The 14,211-nt window shown below is 42.4% G+C and overlaps 1 protein-coding gene across 1 annotated transcript; it reads right to left on the bottom strand.

The window, feature by feature from the left end:
• Positions 1-243: 243 nt before the first annotated feature.
• LOC145342685 (protein ripply2-like) lies at positions 244-9,239 on the bottom strand. The gene is made up of 4 exons (XM_080188242.1): positions 9,047-9,239; positions 6,921-6,996; positions 4,556-4,629; positions 244-463 (listed from the first exon to the last, which is right to left on the bottom strand). Exons 1-4 carry the CDS (start codon positions 9,142-9,144, stop codon positions 244-246), a joined length of 468 nt encoding a protein of 155 aa, XP_080044368.1. The 5' UTR covers positions 9,145-9,239.
• Positions 9,240-14,211: the final 4,972 nt, after the last annotated feature.

Below are 14,211 nucleotides of genomic sequence, written 5' to 3'. Positions count from 1 at the left end.
TTTTGTCTCCAGCTCCCTGGCCCAAGCTGGAGATCACTTTTCTATATTTCATCTTCAATATGGCCTTTTTAGACACAAGGGTATTTTTAATGTAAAGAAATCATTTCAATAATAAAATCTCTCACAGTATGTACATACATTGTAAAAAATATCTACTTTGGTATCTTGTGATGCTCATAAATTAAATTGAACAGCTGAGTGCCATTGAGATTTAACAGAATGTTTGTCTTAGTCCATCCTCTGTTACAACTGCTTACTTTTCTGCGCTGTTATTTTCTCTGACATAGTCTCCTCCATAGGTGACTCTTCTTCTAATTCATCTCCTTCACCCAATTCCTCATTTTCTTCCTCGCTATCTGACTCCATGTAGAAGCTGATCGAAGCTTGCACAGGGAATGCTGCCAAAAGCTCCTGCCCTTCACTATACAGGTAGTCAAAGCATTTGTTCCTGGGCCACAGCAGTCTGTAGGAAAATTTAAGAAAGTTCAAATATATTTCTGCTCCAAAACACATCATTTCATTGATTGAATAGTTAATAACTGAACAGTTTTTTTTCAAAGAGCTGATGGGCTTATTTCTATGTTGTATGAATTACTGTGCAATATCTTAATATTGGGAATTAAAAGGAAAGGATATTTTGCCCTTGTTTCTAAACATGTAACAAAATAACATTTTATATTGGAGAACATGACTGAGTCCAACACCTGAAAAAATGACAAGCCGTTCTACCCTTCTCATTCCATACCCATCTCATTCCTTTCCACCTCTTATATTCCCATCCATCACCCATCAAACCCCTGATTCCTATTCCATCCTGTGCCCCATTCCAAACCTTCCAAGTATTCCCTCTCCCCACATTGCCCTTCACATGCCACCACTGCATCCCAATTTCTCCAGCCAGGATGACTTCTATTGTTTTCATCAACACCACACCCATCGTTTTCACAGTAATTTCATTGCTGTGTTAATGTGAACCTACTTGTGACTAATAAATAAACTTTAACGCTACCTCCACCACCACCAGCAACCATTACGAGCTGTCTCACATGGTCCAGATGACATCACGTCAGAGCAGCTACAACTCAAAACAGAAACCACTGGCTGAAAAGGAAGCCTCATTTATGAGGTGAGCAAGATGTGCCAAAGCGCGTGTGGACAGACACAGCTTTAAGACCTGCTTCTTGCACTCTCTCAGCTCCACCTAAAGAATTTGAAATGTCCCTCATCTGGGGCAGGGTGGTGGAGGAAAGTGGAGAAGGGAGAGAGGAAAATCAGAAGGGCTAGTTTTTACATTCACTGCATGTGGTAAGATCTGTCTTCCCCTCACCTGAGGTGTGATGACCCTTAAATTGAATCACCACCAGTCAGCTCTCCCCCTCAAAGGTGAGAGCAGCCTATGGTCACCTGGGGCTATGGTGACTTTACGTTTACCTTAGTGCTGCAGTGAAATGTTATTATGGGCTGGATTTTACATGGAGTCAGTGGACCTGCCCCATCTTACAGGTTGGAAGCAAGTCCTCCACCATTTAACTTGAAAGTCCTGAGCCAGTTTTATGACCATTGGGCTTTTAATAGCTGTTGCAAACAGGATCCTAGCCTGCTTTTCCAGCATACTGTAACACCCCTCCTGGGATCCACACTTAGTAAACCTGGGATCTTCTGATTTAGAAACAATAGCTGGAATTTCACACCAGGTAGGTAGTCCTTCCAGTGGAACCAAAAGCAAGATCTGACCCTGTGCCTGTGGGTATCAAGACCCTGGGCAGAATTTTACCAGTGTCATCCAGTTGAGAGGCAGTTGCCAGGACGACTATCGAACTCAGGATGATGGCCTGTCTCCCAGAGATGCCAGCCCAATCAGTGGGTAGACTGCACTGATTGAGGTGGTAAGTGCCAAGCTCTTCCAGACAACACCCAGCGTTTGGAGGGTCATGGCCATTTCTCCAAGGGTAGCATTCAGTGTGCCTTGAAGCAGCCATAAACAGGGAGTATCATAGTACCTTACCTCCAGGAACCCATTGAAAGGTCCTCTCCATGCGGCAGCACCTTGCAATGCCAGCGGGAGAGATAAGTGACCCTCTGTTGGCTGCTTGATGATGCAATTGGCTGCTTGGTGGATTGGCACTGCTGAAATTCCTGCTGTTAATAAAATTCCCCTGGAAGAATCAACATGTTAGGCTCCCCTAGCTATGCCCTTATCACTTTACCAATCCTCCTACCTGCCAGCCCATCTCCAGGGGGCTGTCAAATCCAATCCATTCGATGGTTCCAAGCTCACCTCGATGGTAGTGGTATGGTGGGAGTGTGGGACTGGGGACAGGAAGGGGCAATCTTTCTGTCAGAAAACTCAGAAAAACAACCACCATTTGTTGTCTTCATTTCTCAGCTACACCCACCCAGATGGAGAGGCTATTGGGCAGTTAGGCTTTTAGCACTAGGTAGGATAGCCAACTGTGATTAAATATTATTCTGAGCATTCATCACATGACTTGCCCACATGCTCCAACCATTCAGCCAACTTATCCAGACTTGTGATGTATTGCCTTACTTGGAAAGCAAAATGACCCTTTATTCAATTGGATGGTGTTTAACTGTCAGCCAAACATCACTTTATTCCCATTTTCAATATTTTTATAACTTATTCAAATGTTTTTTAATGTCCCCACGATCTATCTCCAGGATTGCTCACAGCTGTCTCCTGGAAATTGAATTCCTGTAGTCTCCAGGCCAATCCTGGAGGGTTGGCCATCCCTTCGGCTCTCATAGAAAAAGGTGTCTACGTGGAAGAACAAGTGTACAACTGTGATGAAACAGGCCTCTGCTACATGATGATCCCAGTCCATACACTGGCTAGCAAAGATGACACCCACCGATGTGAGGGGTTCAGACAACGTAAAGATCGCGTGACATTGTTTTGTGTAAACAAGACTGGAATACATAAGTTAAAACCGCTCATGATTGGCAAATCTCGCTCGCCCTGCTGTCTCCATCGTGTCAACATGAAATCATTACCATTCGAGTACGTGCATAGCAGCAATACTTGGACGACAAGTGTCATCTTTGAGAATTAGTTTCACAAAACTTCTGTTCCTGACATCCGTGCTCACTTGCACAAGCAAAAGCTAGAATCCAAAGCTCTTCTTGTGCTTGATAACTGTCCCGCTCATCAGCCAGCTGCCAACCTAGTAAGCCATGACGGAAAGATCTGAGTTTCTTACCTCCCCAAGAACGCTACATCCAAGATCCAGCAGGGCAAGCAAGATTTGCCAATCATGAGCGGTTTTAACTTATGTGTTCCAGTCTTGTTTACACAAAACAACACCACATGATCTTTGGGTTGTTTGAACCCTTCACGTCGGTAGGCGTCATCTTTGCTAGCCAGTGTACGGACTGGGATTATCATGTAGCAGAGGCCTGTTTCATCACAGTTGTACACTTGTTCTTTCACGTAGACACCTTTTTCTATGAGAGTTTTTAGTTTAGCCAGCTATTCGCTGGCGGTAACACTGTCAGCTGAGCAAATTTCTCCTGACACTAACACTTCAGAAATCTCATGACGGCGTTTGAACCAGTGTAGTCATCCATTGCTAGCTTTGAACTGTGAGGTTTCTCTGTTGATTGCTTGTCAAACTTCTTGGCTTGAGCTTTGAGAATAGGACCGGAAATTGGAAGGCCTTCTGAGCGAGCTTGAACAAACCACTTATACAGGGAGTCATCGAGGCTGACATCTTTGGCTGTCTTCAGGCATTTGGCTTTTAATCCTCCTTCTTCTTCAACGTTGCAAAGCGATGCGTGTAACTTTTCTTCTTGAAATTTCCAGCCACAAAGTGTTGATTCTGGTAACCAAGGCCTTGTGCAACTTGAGTTTGACTTTTAGTCTTGATCATGTCAATTTCATGAAGCTTATCTTTCACAGAAAAAGATTTTCTTTTTCTAGCAGTTTGTTTCATTTTGATCTAAGAAAACACGAAATTAACTCACCAAAAACTTTTCAGTTCCCCGGAAAGAGCAAAAAAAGTGGATCCAATGATTCATCGCAATATATCCAAATTCACGCTAAATCAGGGAGCATAAAATTGGGGTTTCAGTGTATTGTGAAACAGAACTGGGTGCTAAAACCTCAGGCAGTCAATCGAAAAGTGGTCTGAAAGAAGAGCAAGGAACTAGCTCGGGAAAATGTTCTATTTATTAGTTTTTCCCACATTTACAAGTAGAAAAATGAGCTAGAATGAAATAGCAAAATTTGTTTTGCCTGCTACTCTCTATGCCCATTTGTGAAATAAAACAGCTTAATGATTATTGTACAGTTTTATTTCTTGTCTGCTTTAGGAAAGCAATGGAAAGGCTTTGAGGCCACATCTGAAAGACACACTGTCCAGTTTGAATCATATGATCTTATCATTCTTACATCCATGTTTTACACTACTGTACAGTTATATGTAAGGCAGTAGAAACATGCTACTAAATGTAAGATACTTAGACAACTTATGGGATTGATTGGCCAAGGAACTATTTAATGCAGATGCTAAACTTGCAACTTTCAGGATGTCCATACCTGACTGGGTGGGTGAACAGAGAAGGTATGGTCTGTCGTACACTCTCTTGATTGGCTGTTTCCATGTGAGGGTGCTGAAAATGGAAAATCTGAAAGATATCAAGTCCACCAAAAAGCAAAATCTTACTTCACAACTTTTTTTCTGTTCCTGCTTCTGTTCTTAAGAAATAAAACCTGCCTATTAATTTTTAGGATATTGTGAAAAGTATTATTTCTTGTCTACATCAACAGTGATGAAGTGGAAATGGTCAAGACCTTCAAGTTTCTCGGTTTCCAAATCACCAACAATCTGTCCTGGTCCCTCCACGCTGACGTACAGTTAAGAAAGCCCACCAGTGCCTCTACTTTCTCATGAGGCCAGGAAATTCAGCATGTTCATTACAACTCTTATCAATTTTTACAGATACACCATAGAAAGCATCCTTTCCAGATGTATCACAGCTTGGTATGGCTCCTGCTCCGATCAAGACTGCAAGAAACTACAAAGTGTTATGAACATAGCCCAGTGCAACACGCAAACCAACCTCCCATCCATTCACTCCACCTACACTTCCTGCTGCCTTGGAAAAGTAGCCAGCATAATCCAGTACCCCACACACCCCGGGCATACTCTTTTTTTAATTTAATTATGAGACATGGGTGTTGCTGGTTGACTGGCATTTGACGGTCAAGAACATTGCTGTGGCTCCAGAGTCACAAGTAGGCCAGATCAGGTACGGACAGCAGATGGCCTCCCCTAAGGGACATTAATGAACCAGATGGGTTTTCTCAACAATCAACAATGGTTTCATGTCATCGGTATATTCCTAATTCCAGATTTTTTTTATTGAATTCAAATTCCACCATCTGCTATGGTGGGATTTGAACCTGGATCCCCAGAACATTAGCTGAGTTTCTGGATTAATAATCTAGCAATAATACCATTACTGCCATCGCCTTCCCTTAAGGGAACACTACCTTCTTCCATTGGGAAAAAGATACAAAAGTCTGAAAACAAGTACCAACTGACTCAAGAGCAGCTTCTTCCCTGCTGCCATCAGACTTTTGAATGGACATATTATGTATTAAGCTGATCTTTCTCTTCCCTCTATCTGTAACTGCAACATTATACTCTGCACCGTCTCCTTTCCTTCCCCCCATTTACTCTATGAACGACATGCTTTTTCTGTCTAGCTCGCAAGAAACAATACTTTCACTGTATCACAATTCATGACAATAATAAATCAAATCAAAATCAAAAGTGAAAACTTTCCCTTTACCCTTTGCCTACTTCTTCCAGAGAAAGCTTAAACATATAATAATGTACAGGCTGGTTTTATGTACGTTATATTTCACTGACTGGATCGTTTTGCACAGGATAGCATTAAGTCTGGGTGTGTTATCCACAAGGTAATGGAATGACTGCAGTCAGTTCACATAGGATATGGGGTAAGTGTATGATTTGAATTATCCTGTGGGTGATACAGACACTGGGCACAGTGTACAGGTTGTAATATGTTCATGGAAAAATTGGCCATACAGTAGTGGAAAGACTGGATGTGTTAATCTATGGCTATGCACACTGGGCACCAGAACTTAAATACGTTGCATTGACTTGAGTGAAAGATAAAACTCCATGTCCATTGTGCTTTATGTGGGAGGAACAGCTTGCCATTCTGGTGGGTGGTGCAGGGGACAGGGGTTTTGTACCTGATAGCATGTACGCACTCAAAACTGCTGAAATCTTTGTCACAGCTGATTCCATTTGTAAATGCAAATACTATCTGTACACACAAGCAACAGGAACTCATTGGTAAATTGGCAATAAGCATTCTGCAAGTTAGGGAACTGCGATCCGACAAGACTGCAGCGATATGGTGGCAAATTGATTAGCACTGCTTCCTCACAGCACCAGGGATCTGAGTTTGATTCCTGGCTTGGGTCACTGTCTGTGCAGAGTCTGGACATTCTCCCCGTGTCTGCAGGGGTTCCCTCTGCGTGTACCAGTTTCCTCTCACAGCCCAAAAGACGTGCTGGTTAGGTGCATTGGCCATGCTAAATTCTCCCTCAGTGTACCCGAACCAGCACCGGACTGTGACGATTAGGGAATTTTCACAGTAACTTCATTGCAGTGTTAATGTAAGCTCACTTACTGACACTAATAAATGAACTTTTAAAAACTTTTCAAGGACCAGTTGTGGACATTTTTCAAAGGGGGCATATCAAACAACGTACAAGTACTACAGTTGGCACTGCTGTCAGATACTATTGTGTAGCTATTACAGCTGTTAAGACCTAATACACTGCAGCATTTGCTGTCCTCTGTATTCTTGTTTGCTATCATAATTAATAATTATTTCTAGCAGAGAGCTAAATCATGACTTACTGAGTTTTGCCTTTTCCATCTCTGCTTGTCCATGTCTCTGGCTGTCAATATCCAGGGTCTCCAGAGGGGTGAGTGACTGTAAAATGGATTGAGAAATGATCGTTGTATGAAGGAAATGGAAGAGCAGAAAAAGCTCCCTGTCTCCAGGACCAAAACAGCAGAATGAGTGAATCTCACCTTCACAACACAGAAATGTTCTTAATGTAGCAAGTGGCATTTCCCAAGGAAACATACTGTGACACAACACAGGAGTATGTGTACAATTTGAGGAAATATTGAATGAAGAATCCAGCTTTGCTTAAAAGGAATCTCTTCTCCCATCCTCTTGCCAAGTCACTATTACCATATCAGACAATCGTTAGATCATTAATAAATTGTAGCCGGGTCTTAGTAATGGTAATGTTCACTTGGTAGAGCTTAACATGTGTGATCATGTAAAACAGGTGACAGTGAGTCAATTGACATACAAGGAAATCAGATTGGAAAAACTGTAGAGAAGGCTGTTGACTCGCAATTTTACCATTTACAATTTTACCATTGTAATTCTAAGTACTGGGTGGACTTGAAACTAAGAGCTTTTCAGATCCGATTTTTAGACCAGTTCTCAGGTGCCCCCACATGCACTCTGCCTGAAAAGATATCAGCAATTCCGAATGATGCTGCACAAGCCTGTGGGTGGGACTTAACGCACCCAATCAGCACCTCCAACTGTGCATGCGCAGAAAAAAAAGATAGAATGCTGCTCCCTGCCACACCCCTCCTGGGATAATGCCTCTCCCCGAACCCCATAGACATTGCCCCACCCCCACAACATTACTGACCCCCTTATCCACCCATCCCACTCCTGCCACCCAGACCAATCGCAGCCTCTCCCCCCTTCCCTCCCCACTGATTTGAGGCAGGGCGGCAGCAGATCCCCCCTTCTCATTCACTGATCTCAGGTGGAGGACTAACGGACTCTAGGTACTTATCTCCTCACTAACTGAGCACCCGAATCGGACATATGTGTACCGTGTCTGTTTCACACCGATTCTGGATGGGCAAATGCAGTGGTAAAGGGGGAAGTGCCAGTAAAGTTGGGCGTGCAGCCCATTAAGTCAATTTAAATACATGCAAATACATTTAAATGGCCGTGGCGCCCATTGCAGGTGCAGTTCCGATCATGGCCATTTTTGGGCCTTGATAAAGGGGGAAACAGTGCGGAGGTGGGCGCTGACCATGCTACTTGCCTCATGCCAGGCTTTACCAAGTTTTCACACCCAAAAACAGGCGCAACACGATGGCAAAATTGGGCCCACCATCTCCCATTTTACACTATCGCTCCAAATTAAGACATTTCCTCATTGAATTTTCAACTGTCACTTTGCTCATGGTACATTCCTTGATTCCAAGATACTACAATCAATCCTTTGAAAAAAAATCAAATCCCTGCTCAGTAGATGTAACCGGGGCCAACTCCCCTGCAGACTCATTTGATAAATACAGTACCTGGTCTACAGCCAGGTAGGTCCCCCATTTACAAACACTCTTCAGCAGGGACAATGTTGACCAATACAATTTTCCCCACGAGTAAACATCAGCTAGGAGTTGCTGAACGTTACTGTCCAGTGTCTCCTGCTGGATGGAGAGTGAAAGCTGGATCAGGCAGAGCTGTGATTCCCAACATCGTCAAATAGCGTGTTACCAATTACTATTTAAGTTCACACGTACGATGAGTTGGAACTAGGTACCAGGATGCTGCCAGTCAACATGAGCCGGGAGTCAGCAAGAAATGATTGACTTCAGATTAGGAAGGGACAAAATTAGACAAAAATCAAGAAGCTTCCAATAATGTTACTGGCACAGAAAGGGCGGATCAAAGAACATGGTTGGATTTAAGAGCAGCAAGACATTATAAAAAAAAACTCAAAACAGACTGTTCATTACTGAATGATCAAATCAGAAACATAGAATAAAATTTAGAAAGCTACTTCTAATTGCCAGCGACTTGATGGTCAAGTTCCATTCTAACACAGTAGAATTGTATTTTAGTTATTTTTTTCATTGACTATTTTAATGTGTGAAAATGAAAAGTGACTTTGAAACCTGTCCCAACGGCCTTTCTGCAGAGCGAAAGTGCATCTTACCTCTCTGTCTTTTCGCAAGTCTGTCGGGTTTGCGGGCGCCTGTTGCCTTGAACCGAGTTGTAGCAGATGTTCTGAACTGACAGCGAAGCCACTTCCATAACGCTTAACAAATCTGGATTGAAATCCTCAAACTTTCCAGCGAACAGAACGCGCTTATTGCAAAACTTCCAGAGCCCTTTCTCTCTGCAGTCTAATCTTTGACTGGCTCTGAGCTCTTGTGAGTTACAGAACCAGAATTTTATCACTTCTTTCAGAGAGGAGTTCATGAATAATTCCCTCGCTGCCTTTTTGTTCCCCTGGGGGGGATTCAGTGTGAAATTTAGCACAGTTGAATAAACAGGAGCCCAGTGGGAAGAGGGAGTTTTTTATATATAGAAGAGGTGGTCATAAAGGAAAAGTGAAGAAGAAAGTTTAAGCACCATCTGTGTCAAGACCCCAGGCTTTAGGGCAGAGCTGTTAAATACAATTAATGAGGGTATTAGAGGCCTATTTGCTGTTTAAAGGGAGTGTGTGTGTGTGTGTGTGTGTGTACGGGGGGGGTGCATGGAGGTGGGAGTTTAAATAATCTCTTTTTACTGCAAGCATCTACAGAACTGATGCATAGTGAGGCACATGTAGATTGCTTCTACTTAAGGCTGTCTTAACTACAGCGTCGGCATGGAAGAACCAGGACAGATTGTTGGTGACCCTTTTATTTAAGGCCCACATATTGTTCCCCGCAAATCACAATTCCGGCAGACCATTGGCGGAGATAAACTGTCTCCCCTTTGAAAGGCATTTATTGAGATCGGTATTGGAAGAGCATCAAATACATCACAATTTTGTCGTAACGCGGTTGACAAAGGTGCCAAGGCATATAGGAATGACTTTGAGGAGAATTTGTTGTCCACAATTTTTACCACAACAGCCATCAAGGATGGCTTTTCACCAAAGCATTAAAATGGCATACATCAGTAAAACCTGATGCTAGCCTCTCGGTCAAAGTTCTCTCCTATTGTGTTGTAAGGGGTTTAGAGCAAGAGTTGAGATCAGAATTTCTTTTCTAATCATAACTTTGCTAATAATTAATGCAGAACAATATAAGTAGGAAAAAAATAGAGCGGGGATTTTAGCTTTTCCCCCTGAGCTCCTCTATTATCGTAGTAAGGTACATTGAATTATCAGGCTGTGCTGTTCTGACAACTGCAATGTGTCACAAACGGCTATTTATTCATACTCTATCCATGATAAATATAAACAAGAACTTGCAACCCAGCAACAAGTAGATAGGTTGCTAAATCTCATCATAGACTTTGAACTGTAAACGCACCAAGATGATATTTTTTAATTCTCTGAGACCACCAAAACTGCTGAGAATTATGTTCAGTCTGACTAACCTCTTTCACTTAGCACGTTGTAAGCTAGCAGAGAGAGAAAGGGAATGTTTTCATATCCTGATGTTGGTCGGGTTTTGAATAAAAATATTAATCTGTTAGGACCCATGAACCCCAGCATCAAATGGCATTCGTAACTAAAGAATTGGGGGGTGGGAGGAAGAAGGGAATCAGCAACTGAATACCGTAACTAAAATTTTAATTTGCTCTTTTGTTCCACCACCTCTGCAAAAAAGGAAAGAGGCCAGGATTGTGGCCGGTGCACATTGTACAATCTAACATGAAAGAACCTGCAATTTTATAATGACTTTCACAACCTCAGAACACCCTAAAGCACTTAATAGTCAATTAGATTATTTTGTATTCAAGACTACAAGATAGGGAGTGTAACCGTCACTTTGTACACAGCAAGGTCCCACAAATCCCATCACTATTCTTCAAATAGCGCCATGGGTTCTTTTATTTAGATGGTCATGACAGATCCATCGAATAATACTGCACCAATACAACTTAGTTCTTGCCTAGAGTCTGAATCCTCTGCCGCAGAGACAATCATGCTACCGGTGAACTAAGGCTGACACACAAAGGCTAAACTGATGAATTCACTTTGTCCTCATTCCCCGTGCAATATTAGCACGTGTGAACGTTGCAATAAGTTTTGCTTCTTGCCCTGCCAGGATGTGAGCGCAGTGATCCCCAAGAATCTCAGGGGATCAGTCAGTCTGTCAGATATAACTCCTAACACTTGATCATTAAGCAAGAATGCGCCTCTGCTTGCGAGATGCTCCCTTGATGTCATTTCAGAAACTCAGCTGGATTCCTGGGCTGTTTACACTGGACGGCTGAAAAGTGGTTAAACATTTTAAATCCAGCATCAAAGCGGCTTCCAAAGAGTCTAAACATTTATCATCGCCCCCTAATCTGAACCTTTCTGGAACCCTCGCTGAGGAGAAGTCTCTCAGCGCCAGAGCAAGAGTATGATATGTTTATCTGGTAATTCACACTGCAAAATGTATCTTCAAGATTACGACCATTAATGTGGATAAGAACCATGTGCTAATCGTATTAACTACGATTGAGTCAGATGCTCAACGATGTCATTTCAGTCCTGCCTAGGGTGTCACGGGAGAGCCTCCAAAATCTGTGAGAATCAGTTTGTAAAACTTTTACATTCCTAACGAGGAAACAAGCCCTTAGCCCCTCCCCTCACTCAAGTAACCCTGACTGAAGATCTTTTGATGAATAGTGTTGAAATGATACACAAAAGTGGAATGCAATGTGGCTCATCGCGATTTAGACTGAATGTATCCTCAATATTCACCCCCTTGCATTGCTTGAGACAAAAGAACTGATACATGTCTTGTGGAATATGTTAACAGTGATAAAGTGAAAGTCATTCCAAGAGAGATATGAGTGTTGAAATCATAATATTCATTTTCTGTTGAAGTTGATGATGTGGCTTAACTGGCATTTTATTTGGTGAATCTTCTAGACTTTTGGAGGCTACAATAATTCTGACTTTAAAACGACAAGTAGTTTATACTGAAGTGATTACTGATACAACAAATCTAAAAATGTACTTCAATCCAACTTTACACAGTCCAGTTACTTTAATGAGAAATTTAATTCCAGATATATAATTTTAATTACAAGTGAAACTTTTTCAAAAACCAAATCTATAACAACTCCACTAACAATGCACTCAACAATCCATTCGTTTCAGTTAAATGCTACTTGCTATTGTTTTAAATAAAAAAAAATTCATGGGGTGCAGATGTCACTGGCTGGGCCAGCAATTAATGCCCATTCCAAATTGCCCTAGAGAAGGTGGTGTTGGCCTTTGGGTAATAGAATTTATGGGTGGCATGGTGGCACAGTTGTCAGCACTGCTGCCTCACAGCACCAGGGACCTGGGTTCGATTCCCGGCTTGAGTCACTGTCTGCGTGGAGTTTGCACATTCTCCCTGTGTCTGCGTGGGTTTCCTCCGGGCGCTCCAGTTTCCTTCCACAGCCCAAAGATGTGAGGGTTAGGTTGATTGGCATTGCTAAATTGACCCTTAGTGGAGGGGGATTAGCAGGGTAAATATGTGGCTTTACGGGAATAGGGCATTGATGAGATTGTGATCGGTGCAGACTCGATGGGCTGAATGGCCTCCTTCTGCACTGTATGGATTCTACGATTCTATTCTTTAGTTTATATGGATCAAAGGTTACAAGGTAAATCTATCTGTTGAGCATCATAAAAGCATTATCTATCATCCCTCTTTCAAATAATGCAAAACCATTGCACATTTTGAAGCAGTTGAGAAACAAAAAATAACAATGTGCTATGTGCCAATATTTGAAAGGAGGTGTGAGTTTTCATTAAAAATAACATTCAAGAAAGAAAGTATCAGCCACATAACATTTAGTTAACCACCAACTCAGCCCCACCCATTTAATTAATGAAGAAAGTTTGAGTTTGTCCATGTTGTCAAAGGCAAATTGAACAATATTCCAGGGTATAGAGTGATTTTTTTGTGATAACAACATAGGCCAAATCCCATTCTTAAATGTATCTATGGAATGTGGGCAGCGCTGGCTAGGTCAGCATTTATTGCCCATCCCTAATTGCCCTTGAGAAGGTTGTGGTGAGCTGCCTTCTTGAACCGCTAAAATCCATGTGTTGCTCATACACCCACAGTGCTGTTACAGAGGGAGTTCCAAGACTTTGAACCAGGAATAGTGAAGAAATGACAATATACTTTCAAGTCAGGATGGTGAGTGGCTTGGAAGGGAGCTTGTGGTTGTGTTCTAATGTGTCTGATGCCCTTGTCCTCCTGCATGGTAGCGGTCATGTTTAGAAGGTGCTGTCTAAGAACCTAATGGTGGCATGATGGCACAGTGGTTAGCACTGTTGCCTCACAGCGCCAGTGACCTAAGTTCAATTCTGGCCTCAGGTCACTGTCTCTGTGGAGTTTGCAAATTTTCCCCATGTCTGCATGGGTTTCTTCCAGGTGCTCTGTTTTCCTCCCACAGTTCAAAGATGTGCGGGTTAAGTTGATTTTGACATACTAAATTGACCCGAGTGTCAGGGGGATTAGCAGGGTAAATGTGTGGGGCTACGGGAATGGGGCCTGGGTGGGATGTGGTCAGTACGGATTTGATGGGCCACATGGTCTCCTTCTGTACTGTAAGCATTCTATGAACATTGACGAGTTGCTGCGGTGCATCATATTTGATTTATTTTGATTTATTATTGTCACATTAATTAGCATACAATGAAAAGTATTATTTCTTGTGCGCTATACAGAGACAGAGCATACCATTCATAGAAAACGAAACAAGAGAGTTCAGAATGTAGTGGTACAGTCATAGCTAGGGTGTAGAGAAAAATCGACTTAATGCAAGGTGGGTCCATTCAAAAATCTGATGACAGCAGGGAAGAAGTTTTTCTTGAGTTGGTTGGTACGTGACCTCAGACTTTTGTTTCTTTTTCCCAACAGAAGAAGGTGGAAGAGAGAATGTCCAGTGTGGGTGGGGTCCTTAATTATGCTGGCTGCTTTGCCGAGGGAAGTGTAGGCAGAGTCAATGGATGGGAGGTTGGTTTGCATGATGGAATGGCCTACATTCACAACCTCTTGTAATTTCTTGCAGTCTTGGGCAGAGCAGGAGCCATACTAAGCTGGGAAAGCAACCAGAAATAATACTTTATATGGTGCATCTGTAAAATTTGGCGATATGCCAAATTTCCTTAGTCTTCTGAGGAAGTAGCGGCGTTGGTGGGCTTTCTTAACTATAATATCACCATGG

The sequence above is a fragment of the Carcharhinus amblyrhynchos genome, chromosome 4 (genome assembly GCF_965287045.1).
Source record: "Carcharhinus amblyrhynchos chromosome 4, sCarAmb.v2.hapA, whole genome shotgun sequence".
Classification (NCBI taxonomy): domain Eukaryota; kingdom Metazoa; phylum Chordata; class Chondrichthyes; order Carcharhiniformes; family Carcharhinidae; genus Carcharhinus; species Carcharhinus amblyrhynchos.
Note: the sequence above shows the minus strand (reverse complement) of the source record. Positions and strands in the feature narration are given on the sequence as shown.